This window comes from Anoplopoma fimbria, chromosome 13 (assembly GCF_027596085.1).
Source record: "Anoplopoma fimbria isolate UVic2021 breed Golden Eagle Sablefish chromosome 13, Afim_UVic_2022, whole genome shotgun sequence".
NCBI lineage: Eukaryota > Metazoa > Chordata > Actinopteri > Perciformes > Anoplopomatidae > Anoplopoma > Anoplopoma fimbria.
Genome location: NC_072461.1, coordinates 21,375,315 through 21,394,537, shown reverse-complemented (window position 1 = coordinate 21,394,537; position 19,223 = coordinate 21,375,315). Strand labels below are relative to the sequence as shown.

General features: G+C 38.9%; 2 protein-coding genes across 3 annotated transcripts; both read right to left on the bottom strand.

The window, feature by feature from the left end:
• Window positions 1–586: 586 nt before the first annotated feature.
• On the bottom strand, window positions 587–5,497 carry si:dkey-283b1.6 (uncharacterized). 2 transcript variants are annotated; one of them, XM_054611346.1, is made up of 4 exons: window positions 5,426–5,497; window positions 3,678–3,763; window positions 2,642–2,924; window positions 587–2,483 (listed from the first exon to the last, which is right to left on the bottom strand). In XM_054611346.1, the coding sequence occupies exons 2-4, from the start codon at window positions 3,704–3,706 to the stop codon at window positions 2,364–2,366; spliced, it is 432 nt and encodes a 143-aa protein (XP_054467321.1). In that variant the 5' UTR covers window positions 3,707–3,763; window positions 5,426–5,497; the 3' UTR covers window positions 587–2,363. The 2 variants fall into 2 exon arrangements, with proteins under 2 accessions (XP_054467321.1, XP_054467322.1); XM_054611347.1 differs by lacking the exon at window positions 5,426–5,497 and adding an exon at window positions 3,858–4,037.
• Window positions 5,498–6,807: 1,310 nt separating this feature from the next.
• erap1b (endoplasmic reticulum aminopeptidase 1b) lies at window positions 6,808–17,325 on the bottom strand. The gene is made up of 19 exons (XM_054610378.1): window positions 17,151–17,325; window positions 16,164–16,682; window positions 15,591–15,729; window positions 15,187–15,321; window positions 14,894–15,014; window positions 13,709–13,863; window positions 13,350–13,463; window positions 12,835–12,966; window positions 12,517–12,648; window positions 12,156–12,239; window positions 11,679–11,836; window positions 11,189–11,268; window positions 10,883–11,066; window positions 10,607–10,763; window positions 9,411–9,595; window positions 9,097–9,258; window positions 8,820–8,960; window positions 8,415–8,496; window positions 6,808–7,917 (listed from the first exon to the last, which is right to left on the bottom strand). The coding sequence occupies exons 2-19, from the start codon at window positions 16,655–16,657 to the stop codon at window positions 7,747–7,749; spliced, it is 2,826 nt and encodes a 941-aa protein (XP_054466353.1). The 5' UTR covers window positions 16,658–16,682; window positions 17,151–17,325; the 3' UTR covers window positions 6,808–7,746.
• Between the last annotated feature and the right edge of the window lie 1,898 nt (window positions 17,326–19,223).

Here is a 19,223-nt window from a genome sequence, read left to right as displayed (position 1 = left end):
TTCACTGAACCACTGCTGCTCCGTCAGAGAAAATGCTATGAATATATGAGAGGTTATAAGTGGATTACCAGAATTTGATAGCTTGATGAAACCACATGAGGTTTGGAGTTATCGTAAACCTATACATGTGTTTTTGCAAAATGGAAAGTGTGCCCATCTCAGTGTCTTTAATGATATCTTTGAATGCAACAGCAGATTAAATAAGAAAAACAATGTCCGCTCTAGTATATCTTTGATTTATGATCCAACTTGTTAAAAGGCTTTTCCTTAAAGCTTTTAGCAGTATATAGAGATTGTGGTTGCATAATAAAGACAAAAACTGCACATACTGTAGATTTAAGGATTTTAGATTCAAGGTGGACTAACCTTTACTGGACAGTTATGGTTATTGTTTCAATAAGTGCCTGATTAACATTTGCTTGGGTCATTATTTTGCTGCAAGAGTGGACTCTGCTGGACTGAAGGAAAGTGATATATGTTTAAAAAGTCAGACCGGTTGACTGTTGACCTTTCCACACCTCCTTGATGTCAGCTGTCTGTGCCTAAATGGTAATATACAACAGAAAGTTATTTTACAGTGCTGTATTTATTGTTTGTTGAAAAACATGAATGATCATAGCATTATGAACATCTTCCATTCACATAGAAATAGGGTATACCATTAAATATATAGACATAAAGGTAGATTTAATCAGTCGATATTTCTAATTAAATTTCCCTTGATATTACAGACATATCTTTGGAGTGACAGGGATCAGCTACTATATTTGTATAATTCACATGTTGTCTTGAGATTTAAACATTTCTGATTTGCTATTTGCTTATTAACACAATATGTATACAGTATGGTCATTGTTTGATTCAAACCTTCAAGCAAAGTCTCCAGAAATCTCACAAAAAACTGCTATATTGTTCTCAGAGCAGGCTGTTTGAACTGAAGTTTCTCATCAGTACTTATTTGGGAAAGATGAAGATATACAGCATAGCTCTGACCTTAAAATACTTACCCTTATACTGATTTTTAACATGCATTGTCAACATATTCATTTTAAGAGCTAAAGTCACTTCAAGTCAAGTTTGATTACCTGAGAACAAGTTGTTGCTTTGGACCATCAAGTTGTTCTGAAAGTTGTTCCTATTTGATTTGAATGCATCATTCAGTCACTGAAAACCATTGCTACATGTTAAAACAATGAATTCATTCATCCAGAGTGTCTCTGGTTTTGTCTCAAGGCTGCTACTTAGTTCATCATTGTATATTGTAGTATATATCAAACACAAATTATAAACTACAAAGAACTCAGAGAGCACATACTTCCCTAAAACTGAATGACTTGAAGACTTGATGCAAGAAAACATTGAGATGTTTTTAAAACAGCATGTGGATCAAAATCTTCATTAAAATACAAATGGCAATAGAGAGTGATCCTGAGTAGATGATAGTGATCACGATGATAGTCATGATGTATGAATTCTGAATTCTGTGAATGAATATTTGAGCTTAAATAAATTATGCCCAAAAATCAAGTGAATCATGAACACTGAGTAATGGCCATTTCAATTGTATCATGTTGCTGTGCCACCTATCGGCAAAATGCTAATAAACATCATAGGATTGCATTGAAATATACTGATAACTATTAATCATAATCCTAGATTGTATATCATTTCGAATTGTCAAATAGGCCACAACTACCGGATTTTGACAACTGGTTTTGCATTTGCAACTCATCAAAATATATAATATACCAATCTTTCCAATCTTTTGAGGATTGAAAAAAATGTAATTTAAACTTTGTGCAGTCACTATTACATGTTGGAAAAAGTAATCCAGGAGGAAACACGACTCTCTTCATGATTCAGGGGAAAAGAGCCAAAACAAAGTGCTTTATATATGGCCACATAGTGGTCCAATTGGATTCACATTCACATTCACTCCTGAATTTACACTTATTTCATAAAAAAATAATTTAAAGTGATTTTTGAGATCCTGCTAATTAAACGAAACAGACAGACATGCAAACAAACAGGACCAAAAGCATAACCTCCTTGTTGGAGATGATAATAACAAGTGGGGGAATGGATCCCATTTACCCAATCAACGTACAAGGAAGTAAAATCTGTTTTAGTGGCTCAGAGAATGTGCTGTCCTCATGGCATTGTAGCTCTAAACCTGGTGCCATTTCTGCAGCTTTTATCCCATCTGTGCCATCATCATCATTCATTTTCACACAAAAAACTCACAATAAAAATAATCTTTTCAACATTGTTTACTCCAGTGCCAGCTCACTTAAGTCCATGAGGCAGTTCAATAATGAAGACTGTCCATAACCTCAGCAGAGGCATAGTGTGATGGTCCTGGCTTATTCTTGTGACTCTGTTTGTGGCTGAACCATGTCTGTGTGAGGTGGAGGTGCGATGGGATACATAGGAACGTTGTGCTCTGTGTAAGCAGGGGGGAGATCATCAGGCTTCAGTCCCAGCTGAAATACACAGAAATGCAAATTTAAAATCTGAATATGAGGAAATACACATTGAAGGCGATGTTAGGCATTATCTTTGCAGTGGATTTAGGTTTTTGGGGACAGGAAGTGCTGAGGGCACATTATTTCATCATTGAGTGCTTTTGTTTTAGAATCACCTCATTGTAGGAAGGTGGGGGCCCACAGAAGACAGTGTTGCTATATCGGGGTGGTGTGTGGATCTCCTGGCTGTATCGAGGCACCCTGGGGTGCTCGTCGCTGTCCTGCTGTGACATGCTACCGTGGAAGGGGATGAAATATATTGGAGGAGGGCGCGGTTCATGCTCACTGCGTCTCCACGCCTCCCTGTCTATCTGCTCCTCTCTTAAGCGACTGCACGCACTGCAGAAGGTCGTGCAGAACATGATGGAGAGGCCGAAGCCCAGGATGCCCAGGAAGATCCTTGAAGAGGAAGAGGAGGAGGAACAGATGGGTGAGATGAGGATGGGAAACCGGAAGATGGGTGAAGAACAGATGGAGATGGACAGAAAAGGAGATGAAGGAAGTGTGGAGGTGTGAGAGGAAAAAGCGGGAAGTGGAGTCAGAAAGAATATTAAAAAAAAGTTTTTAAACTCAGACTCTGAAAATGTATTGATGTATAATGCAACAAACACCAGTGCAAATTCAGATTCACACACACTCTAATGTCTCGCTCTAATGTAAGGTTGTTGTTTTCATTGACTCCAGTTTTCAGATATTACTTCCTGTTTTATTTTGATATTTACCTTGTCTCTGGTTTTGGATAGCTTCACTTTCTGCCCTCATGTGTTTCCCGTCTCTTTGATTACCTGCTCCAACCTGATTATATTCACCTGTCTGTCATTAACCTCCCTTGTTTGTCTGATGCAAGTTCGTCTTTGGATTTTTATGTCAAGAGTTCCAGACGTTTCTCCTCGGTAGTTTAGAGCTTTCTCACTTCCCTTGCTTTAGGTAAAGACATTTTTGAGTGTTTTGAGTCCTGCATTTGAGTCCACTGTCTGTTTGTACCAGTGACACACAAACAAACTGTATACATTGGAATCTCAGAGACCCCATGGCCTATGGCATATTTTGGGTCTGTGGGACTATCAAATCAGGAAGTAAAGCCAATGTCAACAAAATAAGGGTTGAATAAATCACCAAAGAAACTTAAAGAGGAAAAGAAATGTGTCTTACTCCAGAATGGGAATATCGGCAACTGACATTATTGGAGCTCTGTGGATAAACTCCAGATGGACCAGTCAGAAAAACACACTACGAACCTGAAGTGGAGACAGGCAAAACATTGCATTTTGATTTTGCCATCAATTACACACTTTTAGTCAGTCAGTCGGTTGGTCCACAAAATGTCCCCACCTTTTAGTGGCAACAGTTTCCGTCCTAGGATGCTGAGTTTTGGCATGGAGGTCAAGTGTGTGGGTGTGAAGGTGTGTGTTTGTGTTCATGCCAAAAAGAGGGTCTGACAGTGGGAGTGGCCTATAACACAAATATGTTGGTGTATGTAAGCCCTGTCCTCTTTTACTTAAGACACACCCCTTCCACAACTTTGTTTGTTTATCTAAAAATGTTCTTTCTATAGCTGCCTAACTTCATAGACTTTAAACAAGCTTGTCCTGTTTTTCTCTTGCTGGGTCAACAGGATACTTTGAACTTAAGATCAATAAATGTTTTGTCTGAGACATCATGAGCCGAGACTATTTTACTGCCTGACTCAACTTGTAGGCGGAGAGATAATACATTTATGGAAGTATATCTCTCACTGGAAAACAGTTTGTCCTACAGTTTCCTCATACAATTTACAATCTTTTAAATATTCTACCTGCACTGGTTGACATCATCACGCAAAGATCAGATGATTACGTTTGTACAACTGTTCTTGGAAACCTGTCAGGTGATCAACTGGAATATTGAAGTATTAGCTATAAGGCCAGAGGCATCCGTATCAAAGTATAATATGTGATCTCATTTTAATTTAACTAAACTCTAGTCCGGATGTTCAAACAACAAGGCTGTATCTTTGCCTTGATTTTTTGTTTCAGTTGAGCTGACTTCGGAAGATTCTCCTACCTCTTTAGCTACGTAGACCATTTAAACCCCTATTGGATTGACTAGTAATGTATTGTCACAAGCTGAAAAGATGGCTGTTCTTGGGTCATGACAGCAACAAAATTATACTGATCTCTGGTCGGCAATCTGTGGCATTTAGTCCCCGTACGCTGTCACATCATATTAGTCAACAGATCTTAGCACACCCATGAATCACAAGTAAATCACTGTGCATGTCATTTATCAGATCAACACCCACAGATGTGTTCTAGGCACAGTTTGTATGTGTCCCTATGAGTCTGACTCTGAGACAAAATTTAAGCGGGTCTGTTTCAGGTACCACTACAGTTCAACCAAGTCACTATGAACAAGTTGTTACTACTGGAACACTGTAGATTTACTCTTAAGTGAAGGGGAACTAATACGGAGCTGTGTAGCTCTGTGATTACTGTCTATCACTATCAATGTTATTTATAATATTTGCTACCATTAGCACAAACAAAGAAGACCCGTTTTGATCAAAATGGACTGAACTTTCACCTTTCTTCACCTAAACTATTAGTGTGGATTAAGTCCTCAACATAATGTTGAATCTGTAACTATACGGAAACAACAACTATACGTCTTTCAGGTGGTTTTACATGACCACTTTTATATGCCGAGTAGATAATTAAACCAAACCGAGCAAACAAAAGACCACAAAAATCAGGTAGGTAAGGTCGAAATTCACAACACATGATCAGTGAGCACACTGAAACAGGGGCCATAGGCTACTGGCTAAACAAATAAACGGTTCCTAGTATTCTTCTTTTGAGAAAATGTGATTCAATTTGATTAGTTTTCTGTCATTGAGTAGAAGAAGAAAGACAAAGTCTTACCTCCAACCCAGAGACGGCTCTCCTCAGGTGTACGACTGGGAGGGAAAACTCACTGGAGCAGAGTGTAGTTTGATGAGGGGGCGGTGTGTGTGTGTGTGTGTGTGTGTGTGTGTGTGTGTGTGTGTGTGTGTGTGTGTGTGTGTGTGTGTGTGTGTGTGTGTGTGTGTGTGTGTGTGTGTGTAAGCACAGCATGTATATCAGCCCCTGAAACACCCTCAGAAATTAAAGCAGTCTTTGTTATATAAACAATGTATTTAAGATTGGGCTTTCACACAGGTGTTTGTATGAATATACGCTCATATATACAAATATATGCATTTACTTTATCAGTTGGACGGTGGGTTTTATTAGTTTGTGCTAAAGGTCCATCTGAAGTATTTATGGCAGCATTAGATGATTTAAAGTAACAGCTACCTCTCTCCACAAGGCCTCAGATGAGAGGTAAGTTACCTTAGAAACAGGAGTTTGAGCCATTTGTGCATGTGAACCCGTATGTGACAATCGTTAAGTGCTCATGCCAACTTCAGGGGGAAAACACTTGACACACTTTGCTTATACAGGGTTATAGCATGAATTCATGGGGCTTTCTTTGGCAAAATTTGAGCTTTGTTTCTTTTGTTTAACTCATTGTTTTTTGGTCAGATTTAAAGGGGTACTTACTCAATCAAGTTAGGACACTTGCTAAAGACTGAGGCAGAGGCCTAAAAGTCACCAAAAATAAGATATCCTGAGTTTTAGACCCCATTTTTCATATTACATTTACCATAATGCAACTAAACACCCATGTCTTACAAACTCCACCCAGACTTTCTGTTAAAAACCCAAGCCGAGATAACCCCTGATGACATCAGAGGTTATTTTCAGAGACTTCTCCATAATGTGCCTTGTTTTTCCAAAGCAACAAGGCACATTATGCAACAGTTATCGCAGGTTGAAGAGTACTCCCCTTGACTCCCCATAAGTGATGTTATTGGTTTTATTTGGTGGAGTTTTTTTTTAAAGATAAATAGTCCTCAAGTTGTTCAGCCACCTGCTTAAGTTTGGTTTTTATATTGTCCGAGCTTGTGCGTGTTTTTTTGTGACTGAAAAGAAACACAGGTGTAAAACAAACCTAGAAATTGAATCTTTACTGCTGGCAAAGTGTTTGACCTGCTGATCAGAGGAGTGTAAAGGTACAAAGGTTACAGCCACATAACTCCCAGGGCTTAACATGCAAGTATTACCAATATTATACAGATAAAAAACAAAACAATAGAATACAATATCTGTCCAATATTTAATCCAATATACACATGTTGTCCTTACAAAATAACAGAATTGCTATGAATCAAGTCCTACAGAAGATTGTAAGCCTTTAAAACAATAAGCTATATGTCATTGTGTTGAATAAACCAAAATATTATTTTGTAACAACACATTCCTTATCTAGCACTTTCTTTTGTCGTTTATTTGAGAATTTCAGAAAAGTTAAAAATGCAACCAAGATGGGCCAGTGGTGTCAGTTCAATTCATATTTATTTTCCTCTGATTTAATCATACAGCAGTTTTTTCGGAAGTTGTAAAAAAAGGATTGGTCTGGTACCTAAATATTTGAGGAAAAATAAATATCCAATGTGCAGTGCATTTCTTTTGTGCACCATTACCTACCTGTACAACACTGAACCATATTAAGTTGTTGCTTTCTGCAGTGATAATGCAGCGGCAATGGAAATTAACTTCACAAAAACAGAGACTTCACACACAAAACACTAAATTCGTATTTAAGCATCTTGGACCCCCCCCCCCCCCAACCCACACACATACAAACAAACTAAACACACACAAACAGACAACTCTGAGCACAAATGTTCAGGCGTCATGACTATTGCAGAGGGTTTTTTTTTCAAATGATGTTACCCCCATAAAACCTTACCATATGGAGCTTCTTTAAGGAAATCTGCAATTACTTAGATCTCTTTGAACCTGAGGAACACCCCCATTGAACAACACGTAGGTTGTAGTTTACAGAAGTGGCAGAAAGTAATTGTTTTGCAAGTCACAAGTAAGTCCTAATTGTTGACACATAAGTGCAATGTCAGGTCATTCAGGTTTGGGGCAATTAGGAACATGTACTACCATTACACATTCGCATTCAAAAGTTTTTTGGGGAAGCTTCGTCTGGAGTCACCGTTGTTAAAATCATTGTGAATTGTGTTCAAATGGGCGATTCAATCTGACTCCAAGAGTAGGTCCAAATCCTGTGAGTTGCATCTACACCTCTTGTAATTTCCGCAATTTAGCAACATTCTTGTCCAACCTAGACTTTTTTATTTCCCCTGGAGCTATAAATCTTCATGCACAGCTCTGCGGCTGCGTTTGTCCAGCCAGGCCTGCAGCAGAGGAAGGTTGGTGTCCATCCAGCGGATGTTATCCTGAATGGTCTCATAGGTCTGCCGGATACATCTCATCTCTGAGCCCGACTCCTCAGTCAGAGAGCCAAAGAAGCTTCTCACCTGAGTACAGAGGAGCTAGACTTAAAAACATATCCAATATTTTACTTTGAAGAATCTGCATTTATGTAATAAATGAGCTGCAAAAGTAGAAGCAGCAAAGTTTGTGGAGTCAGACTGTAGTCACATTGTAATGCCCCTTTTCTGTTGAAAGTAGCCACAATGTTAAATTCAAAACAATTATATTTTACAACCATTGCTGAAGAGATCAGCTTACAAACTGCTGCTCATGGCTACTAATTATTTTCCCCATTTGAATCAGTATTTCGAGGTTTTTTATATTTTTTTATAAATCAGGAACAAAGTTACAGCAAACAAAAGAAGACGACAAAGAAAACCTGTGGGACATAAACCAAAAAGTGGATTTACACTTATTTACATTTCTAAATAATGAGATACATTTAAAATAAAAGAGCCAGGTTATTGGGGCCACAGCACACACTTTCTAAAGACAGACATAAGTAATGGAAGACCAAAAGAATGGTCACAGCCTTCCTTACCTCGTCTAACATCTCCCTGGTAGAATACTGGTTGGTCACTTCAATCACCAGGTGGGATATGGTGCTAGAACCCAAGTCAAATCTATGGCATCGAAGCAAACAGAGAGAGAGATCAACGTTTAGAAGACACAACTACAAGATAAAAAATTATTTTTATAAGACGTATTCTAAGGCTTTTTAGATTTGAACTACAGTACAAACCAACTCATTGAATCTTGCAAAATGACAGGCTAGCAAAAACACTCGACCTTAGCAAAAATACTAACATTTAAATCTTAATATCTAAATATTATATCTATATTTTAAACAGCAGCTTGAATCATTTTTTGACTAACATTCTTAGATTATGCATAGCTGCAAAGCTTAGAGAGGCATGTATAGTGTATGCATGATGGGCTGACTGACTTCTTGATCAGAGTGTGCCAGTTGGCTCGGAGGAAGTCCCAGGCCAGTTTGTAGCCATGGGGGTTCTTGCTGACAGAGACAACCACGCCCGAGAGGTCCTGAGTCTTCATCACCTCACCATGGAGGCTCTGCTCCATCATCCTGGGGACAGAAATAAGAGTAAAGGAAGGACGAACAGAAATAAATTGAAACAATAAGAGGGAGCAGAGAGGAAGGGAGTTTTAGTAAAAAAAATAAAGGTAAACAAAATTGCAAAAGTGTAATATAATGTACGCACCACTTGAGCTTGTCCTGCAGTGGGCTGATGGCCATTGCAGTCTTCATGCGGCTCTTTACAGACATTTGCATTGAACTGCGGTACTCTTCAAATAGGAAGTCCCACCCATCTGGAGTTCGAGCTCCCATCACAAACACAGCCATGGTGATGTCAACAGGGAGGCTAAAACAGGGAAGACTTCCAGTTCAGTAACAACAAACTGAGTGCTTACGAATATTAAAAGCTAAGCTCGGAACACAGTCAGTATTTGTGAGGAAGAATCGTAAACAAATATCTCAAGGAAACAGTTGTGGTGCTATTTCATGACCACTGACCTCATGGTGGCACCAGAGTCCCTCCACAGGTTGAAGAGCTCGGTGGCCCTCGTCACACAGGGGGCGTAGTTCCTGACGCAGCTGAACAGCAGCAGGTAGCTCCTCAGCACTCGCTCAGACACTGATCCTGAGTCAGTCCACTGCTGCCGATCAATCAGCCCCCGGAACAGATCCACAATGTAGTCCTGAGAAACACATGTATATAAATCAGTCGATTTTTAATATTGATTATTTAATAATCGCATTTATGAATCACAAATATGACTGTGAATTTTGTGAATTGTTTACATTTGGTGGTATTTAACCGGGCGATTAGACCAATCAAGTACCATGAAGACATGAGTTTAAGATCTGTTAACTCTTACATGATGGGCTCTTCATTGAGGACATTTTACTGACAAAATGAGAGATGAATTAATCAAAAACATGATGGAAACAATTTGCAGTTTCAGCCCCACATCAGTCCTTAAACATTGTATATTAAAAGGTTAACTATAATACTTTCAAGAGATAATAACTTCAGTTTCAACTTTATGTTTCTTGAACTTGTGTTGCAATTTTGGAGGTATCCTAGTGGCCTGAGAGGTTTTACACTTTGTTTGAACTCCCAGGAGTTACAAGGAGCACTCTGCTTTTACAACATGTGCACATTCCATTGTTTTTCAGGCTTTTTTATTGCTTATGCAAGGAACCATGACTCAGTGTGTATAACTCAGACTCAGTTTTTTTCATGAGTGGGTCCCTTTTTTTGTTTGTCTCGTGCACACATGTACATTCCTGCCAAAACTTTCATGCTATTCTACTTATCCACAGGTAGCGGTAATGCACATCAATTTACCAGAAAAGGCAATGAAGAAGAAATCTGCTAGCTAGTTAAAAATGATGCAACAATACAGAATTTAAAATACCTAAAAAAAAGAAAAAATGTTATATGAGGACCAAAATACATTCGACATGTTTTTTAGAACTCAAGGATACACACAATTTGTTTTAATGAGTAACACCGAATGTAAACATAACTTTTGTGTATTTATAAGAAAACTCTACAGGGCGTCTTTTAGTTTAATAAGACAATTCTCTCTTATTTTCTTTGTCTAGATTTTTCTGACAGCGAGTCTCACTTGTCATACATACTACTTTGCTCTAGGAGGAGTTTCAATTGACATTTTGGATTCATCACTGCTGCCTTTACTAACCTTCATCTTGTTCTCCAGGGCAGCCATGTCTCTCTTCTCCATCAGTTTGTACAGAGGTACGAGCTCTCCGAGGCCCTGAGTCACAGCCATGATCTCAGTCTCTCTGGACAGGTACAGAGACAGCTCCAGAGCCGTGTCCAGCCTCACCTTCCCTGTACTATAAACACACAGGACAGGCTGCAGTTGTTAAAAATTAGTTTTATAAGTTACATCTAAATTCATACGATGAAGGATAAATAGCAGGTTCAAGGGTTTTTATACGATCGTTATACAGACCTGACCAGCTGGAAGACGTTGTGGATGAGACTGGCACGATCGTTGCTGCTCAGGGCGGTGTGATTGTGTTGCAGCAGTTTGATGAGGGAGTTCCACCCTTCGCCTGTGTAGTGGACCATGTAGTAGCCGCACATGTCCACATTGAACTTCACCCAGTTTGCCTCCTCCGGCAGGTAAAGGACATCTGCATGGAGGAGGAGTAAGGACAAGCTGAGTGAACGAGTGAACAGGACTGCTACAAACAATATTTGGATAAAGGATAGAATTATAGCAATATGAAAATCAGGGACATCACATCATACTCACCCGTCTTTGTCTTAAGCAGGAAGCGGTGGGTGGTGGTGGAGGCGCTGGTCATGTAGGTCAGTGGGATCTGCCACAGGAATCTAGCAACACACAATGATCATTTTAGAAAATACAAAGTTTGAATAAAATGTAACAATTACTGAAAATATACAGCGATGAAGATGACACGCTTTTCACTGCATGCTTCAAATACTACATCACGATTATGCTACATCTCAAAAGGGGTTCTTTAGAAAAATGCTTTTTTAGAATTCCAAAAATGATGTGGAAATTGTGCAACAAATTGACGTTTCTTTGCATTTGAACTACAACAGCATGTGCAGTATTTGAAAAGTGCTTCCTTCGTCACAATCTGGTGGTAGTATAGAGAAAGACACAGTGGCTGTAAAATATAATTTCAACACAGGAGCAGAGACTTGACTGATGCTGTGTACTGGTGTTATCTGCCATAGCGCTCATAATCTTATTCTTGACTAATCTGACATGTTACCCTTCAGTGAGGGATTGGTCGTCTGCCTTCAGATAACGCTCCTGACTGAGCCTGACCTCCCGACCTCTGACCTCCACAGTGACCAGAGGGAAGCCCTCCTGCAGCGTCCAGGTGTCCATGATGGCCCTGACATCCAGCTCATCACCGGAGAACCATTTCTGCGTATGCACATACATGTGGATACACAATAAATGACAGAACATCGTAAAAAGTGACAGATTTATGGCACAGCTCCATGAGAGTACTTTAGAAACAATTTTTGAAATACAGAAAAATTTAATTTGTGTAGTCAGTAGCAATGTGTCATGTAGGTACAATAAAAAAATAAATTCTGCTGACCCTAATAGTTCCATGCGTGAGATTCCACTTTGAATTATAATGCTTGCTGAGCTTAATGTAATTATTATTACAGAAACTATTTTCTCAGTAAGAGTGTTTGGATCAACCTGGTTCTTGGTAAAAAGCATGAAATCTTACAGAGGCTCCAGACTGGAGGTCGCGCTTGGAGCAGAATTCTTTGTTTTTCATTCGGCCTTCGTCAAGATCATCTGAGTTGCAGATCTGATGGGGAGGAGCAGAAGTCATAGCAGAGAGTCATAACAGTGCCAACACGGGCAAAGACATTCAGTATTCAAATCCCAAACACACCAGGTCCAAAATGGTACGTTTACAACCGTACTACTGATACTTCAGGGTTACATGGGCAGCAAAATGAATGGCAAATTTGTACCCCAAAAAATATTTGTATGGAGAGCTGCAACACACACAACAACATTTATTTTAAGCTATAATGTTGGATATATTGTATCTCTCAACCACTCTCACACAAATCACTCACATTAGTCAGGCTCTCCCACAGGTGGCTGCTGACTGTGTTTTGGTAGCTGTAACGCTTGAGGTATCGGATGATGCCAATCTCAAAAGCTTCAGGAGTCAAGAAGTCCCTCAGCATATTCAGAATACACGCTCCCTGGAAAAAAAATAAAAATAAACAGTTTAAATATTTTCTGTCGTATGATTAAGTACTTTCATATGTTATTGTCGATGTTTTGTTTTGACTGCACAGTTTGGGGATACATTATTTATGCAAATTATGATTTATGCCTGGATAATTGCTTGCACAGTTCCAATATGGTTGGTCCAGATTAAGGCTGACCTTGGCATATGACACGTCGTCGAACATCTCCTGGATCTGAGTGGGGTTTTCCACATCGATGGAGACTGGGTGGGATGAGCTGAGGGAGTCGACCTCCATGGCCACAAAACATTTCCCTAAGAAGAAGTCATCCTGGGAGAAAGGGAGGGGGGAGAAAATGTGAGAGTGGAGGGAGGAGATGAGTCGGAGAAATAAAAGAACTTCAGGTCAGACATGGGACAAAATTTTCAAAACACTATTTGCAAATCAAAATAATCTACAAATACTGTAGCCATAACCAACAAAAAGCTGATAAAAAAAGTTATTCTGCTAATGCACATTACTATAATTTAATACTAGGCTGTTCCATTATTTCCTCCTTTAGGAATATAACTTGAAGAGACAGAAAAACAGATATATGAAAAAGAAAAATACACTGTACTGCAGAACAGACTGAGAAATTAGACGATTTATATGCTCAGACCACTCGTTCACATGTTCTAAGTAAGAGACGAGTCAGTTCCCTCGGCTCTCACCACATGCAGCTCTGGGTAGTTGATGTCCAGAGAAATATACTCCATGAACTTGGCGAAACCCTCATTGAGCCACAGGTCATTCCACCACTCCATCGTCACCAGGTTACCGAACCACTGGACAGGAAGATACAACATGTATCAATTTCATGTGCAAGACAAGTATTAAACGGACAAATGCATCTTTAGGTTGAGATGTGTAACTACTGTACATGCTGAGTCCTGAAGCATGACACAGTGGTTTTCATTTTCAATCTCGCCCTTATAAAAGCGAGGCAATTCTTCTGTGTAACTTCCTAACCTTGGCAGCTCTGTACATAATGATGAACTGTGAAACCAATTGGTTATTGCAGGCCAGCTACCTGGTGTGCAAGCTCATGGGCGATGACCTTGGCGATACTCATTTTGTCTGAGGCTGAGGACTTGTCCGGGTCAAAGAGGAGGCCCGTCTCTCTGTAGGTGGTCAGGCCCCAGTTCTCCATGGCACCTGACTGGAAGTCAGGGATTGCAGCCAGGTCTGCAGGATAAAACATCAAGCACGTTAAAGCAACTACATAGGGTACATTCACGTCACCTGCCTCTGTCTCTTCAATTATTACTGAAATATGTACTAACTTTTTTTTACATATTGCTGTTTTAAAGGCATATTATGCTCATTTTCAGATAAATGCTTTCATGTTCAAAAAACGAATTATTTTTCTCATACTGTCTGTCTGAATATACTTGCATTCACTTTCTGTCTGAAGTGCTCGAATATCGTGCCTGTCTCTTTAAGCCTCCCTTTGTAAAAAAAAAAAAAAAAAAAAAAAAGAAGCCCATTCTGCTCTGATTGGCTTGCAATGAAAATATGTTGAATTTTTGCAAAGGTAGTTCTCAAGCCGTGGGTTGAGATACTCAGATGGGGGTAGTATAGTTAATGAGATTGCATGTAACGAAGAAAGGGGAGCCAAATCTGAATGGCTTGTTGAATCACATGTTTTCTGATCTTGGTAACCCACAAACAAATAGCTGGGTTGTCTTATTTCACAGATGGTGGGATATTAGGCACTCCAAATACCCAAATGTATGTGCACAAGCACTGAGAAAGCGAGTTTTTTTTATCATGTCCCCTTTAATGAGTTTAAATAAATTACATTATATGTTCCTTTTAGAAATATGTGTACTTTCCAACATCTTCTTGGTTGATTCAAGAGCAGACACGTGTTTTATCTGGTCAGGGCACAGAGCACTTGAGCTGTTAAATGCCAAAATGTAAATTATGTATAGTCAAAGGGACCTGACACCAGACATGAGATAAGATGTGATTCTGGATGTCTGTACAAAGGGGCAAGTCGTGCCACTGTGCAAACAACCGATTTCCACAGACAAATGAAAAATCACACACAGACACAGACCTCTGCCTTGACACACTGTTTTCAATGGTGAACAGAGGCTGAAAGGTGGTAATTTAAGCTGATTTTACTCGTACAACATAGAGCCCTGACTAGCTCAGGCAGTTCTTTGAATGTCAAAACAGCAAACTTAATTTTTACTAAGTAAATACTGACCCTGTTTTGGAAGTGGGTAGGGAATATCAAAATAGTCATCGTAGAAGTCCAACAGCTTGACAGCAGCGTCCAGCGCAAAGGCTGTCTGGTCAATCTTCTCAGGAACAGCGTAGACAGAGATCTGAAGGTAAACACAGGAACGTTTGTTACATGACATTTTAATATGTATACTGTGTATACTGTTGAACATGTCTCTCCAAAAAAAGGTTACAAATACTTCTATATAAACATTCTTTGAGTGAGAGAAAACTTAATGATGGCATGGCCGTGGTCTTCTTGGTTTTCTGCCTCACCTTAACACCATGCTTGGTGGTCTTGCTCACAGACAGGAAGTCAGACACAATGTAGGCCACCAGGTAAGTACTCATTTTTACAGACGTGTCGAAGTGATCCTCAAGCAAACCGCCCGGCAACTCCACAGTTTTTACCTGAGAAACACAGGTTTGTAGCAATAGAAATGGAGAAGAGAGAGGAGAGGTCATGAGGTCAATTGCAGACAGAGTACGGTAAATATGTATATATTTTTTTAATTGTGATGCTTCTTTACTGTGTAGTGCATTTATCATTTGTTTCATTTCTTAAAATGTGACAGCAAAGATGAAGGCATAATTCAATGTTGTCAACCAGTTCTTATTGGCAATAATTCTTTAATTGTACTTAATTCTACATAAACTGATATTGCTGCATTCATGCATACCTTGGGCATGTTGGATATGGTTATGTGGCGTGGCTCTCGTATAATCCGTATGGTGAAGTTGGCTTTGAAGGCGGGCTCATCAAAACAGGGGAAGGCTGCACGAGCAAAGGTGGCTTCAAACTGCGTGGATGCAAGAACCCTGATAATGTAAATAAATAATAATGAAAAAAAGTTAAAGTTAAAGCATGCTGCAAGAAGATTACAGGATAATTAAAGCTGCTATATGTAGCATTTCATAATCAATTTATCATTGGCAAATGTGTTGTTTAGTAAAATCTTTGGTAAAATGACCTTCATTAACATTAATGATAGCTAGTTACACTGAGGACAGGGCTGTTTCTCAAATTATGACTACATTTCCCATCAACCTTTTTGATTCCAGTTGCATATTTTTCTTGACAAACGGCTCCATCACATCAACATTATCTGCCAACCGTGTGGTAACTACTGGTGTTGATTTATTGTGTTTACTTTTATATCCCAAATGAATGTGCTGCTGTGTCAGCGATGTTTAAATGCTACACACTGCTCCTTTAAAAGTGACATAGAAAAATAAGTTACTCGTGCTCTTACCGGACTTCCCCACTGCTGGTGCGGTAGCTGCCATTGTAGAAACCATGGAAGCTGTCAGAAAAGTTGGCGGCAAACTCCAGCTGAACTTCATACCTCCTACCTTTGGTCAGCACAGAGTCTGACAGCAGGGCAAGCTGATGGAAACGTGGATACTCCAACATCTGGAGAGGCCTCACACCTTCAGGTGCCAGGAGCCAAACATTGGATACCTGCATCTGCTTGGCGTGGAGAACGATGGCGCTGGTGTCTTCGTGCACATCCAGCTGTATACGGACAACTCCCGTGAAGTCGAGGGTGGTCAGGTTGGGGTGGATGGTCAGGTCGTAGTGGAAGGGGGAGACGGTTTTAGGAAGCCTCATGCGGTCCCAGGGGAATGGCTGGCCGTTGGTGGCAATGGGGACATCCTTGGATTGGCCCTGATTTGGTAGCTGTGCTCCTGATGAGGGAGGAAAGGGAACCAACAACAGCAGGAGGAGGAGAGGTGCTGCTGACATGGTGACAGGCAGGAAGTCCTCTCACCTATAAAACAAGTATCATAAAAATGTATTGTTATGTTCAGAGACACTCCAGTTTCAATGTGCATATTGAAATTGTATTTAAACAACAAATCATACTTCCTAAGGACCTGTGGACACTGACAGGATAGTTCTTAGTGAACAACCAGAATTGTATTGTTCATTGATAGATTTAGCATCACATTTCTTGTATGTCACATTCTTATTATCTATCTCACTTTTCTAAAACATCAGTCATAGCTGCACAGGTATTACTACTAAACAGTCAAGCATGATAACGCACAAGCATGACAGGATTGGAAGTGCTAAACTTTCGATTTCACCAACATTTCCATTCATTTATGGTCACGAGTCTCTATCGAAATAAACCTTCTTGTTTCACTAAAACTGGTGCTGTTTTGTCGTCTATTATTATACATTCTTAACATTAATATTTTTGTGTAAAGTGTGTGTAAAAAATATGTCCACTTACCGTGTCTTCTTCTGAAGGCAGTGTTAGCCTAGCGTGTATAAAGTAATACAAGAGTGAAAGTGAAACCGATGGAGGAATTGCATTCTGGGAGAAGCAACAGGATACAATATATCATTCAGTGACCTGCAGCTTTTGGTGACATGACTGTAAATTAGTGTGATGTTTTTTCTTCTTCCAGTCCAGGAAGTATGATTTATTATAAATACACCATTCCGCTTTTCACCATGTAAGCTACCAACGAATTGTCAACCAAAAGTAGCATCACTATATGACTCCAACGTGGTTATTAAAGTGTGCCAAAACAAGAGTGACCATATGTTACAGTAGGAAATGGAAGGAAACATTGTCTGTGAACAGGAAGTTCCGTGTCTTTATGTTCTGCAGTAATCTATTTCACCACCAGAGTGTGACATTACTTTGATTAACGATCATTTCTGTTTCTTTTGGCTTCCAGTAATTGTATATCTGATGATGGTCGTCCCCCTAGAATATAAATGCATGTTATGGAACTGGCTGTAATTAATTGAGTGGAGCTGAGTTGACAGAACTGTGAGTTAAATATACTTTCATTTTGACTTGTTGTCAGTGAGCATCAGTGAAACACACACTGTCATTGATATACTAACTCTGTGTCCATAGCATATTTATTGACTGATAATTAAAACAGTTATAAACATTTACCTACAAAAAAAAAAATGTGTCTAAAAAAAAATAACCCGACTCCCCTGGCTTTAAAATTACTTTTTTCTTTCTCCAAACCCTGGAGCCAAGTCACATGATATGGAACTTATAATAGAAATACAAACGGATCATTTGAGAATATCACAGTTTAAAAAAAATAGAATTAAATCAACAGTTTGAAATAACTGTACAGAAGAATGTGAGTTAAAAAAGGTTAACAGCCAAAATTGAATTTGAATACAAGACAACATAGCAAAATATAAAACTCATATTGCTGAATATAGAAGCACTATAGATGCATAAATTGTCCAGTACTGCCTACTGTTGTTGAATTCTATCATCTGATTTCCTCTATATATATTGGGAGGATTGAAAAGGTATCACTCCACCAAAGAGGAAGACATTTGGATGTTTTACTTTCCAGGAGGGAATACTATTGGATCCATCATCCGTCACCTGATAAGATAAGATAAGATAAGATAAGATAAGATAAGAAAAGATAATCCTTTATTAGTCCCGCAGTGGGGAAATTTACAGGATTTACAGCAGCATAGGGTATAGTGCAAACAAGAGACATAGTAAAAAAAACAAGATCAAAACAAGTATTATAAATAAGCAAATAAGCAATAAAAAAACTAATAAAAAACAGTAAATAATCCACAATGACTGAAATATTATATATACAGACAGAATAATTATTATAACTGATGGACTGAATATAGTTTATGACTTGAAGTGTTTTCTGTAACACATCTTTACTTATTGGATATTTAGTATGGTTATATATAATAGGTTATCATTTTAATTTAGAGCTCATGTTTTATCTTGACTATATGTCTATTACAAATCTAAATATTTGTGTATTTTAACATTTTAAAATATGTAACCAGTAGTTTGTTTGGTCAGCTGCAGCTCACTACAGGCGTCTTGATTGTTATTTCTCACCCTTGTGGTGGACCATGATTTTCTTATCACCATCAGATGTGTGACTGGGGTGTGGCTTATTTAACAAGTCAGTGCCTGTGTCTTATCTTGTTGATCTTGAAAAAGACCCGAAGCCCAAAACGTAATCACAATAAAATATATTCATATGTGGGACACTTTATTTTCTACTTTCAGAAGAAAACTTTTAACATTTTACATCTATAATCATGTAGTCAACTGGAATTACTGATGATTGTCATTACTGATTTTACATAATGCAGTAACATTAAAAAAAAACTATAAAACGAAGTCCATTTTCATGGAGTTTGACCGTTTAACTTTAACTAGAAAGAGTAAGTCCAATGCCACCCATACAAAGAAATTGTTTATGTGGTATATAAAAAAATACAACAGATGTACTATTGTGTCCTTAGACTCACACGATCCATGAAGAACTCAAGCAACTCA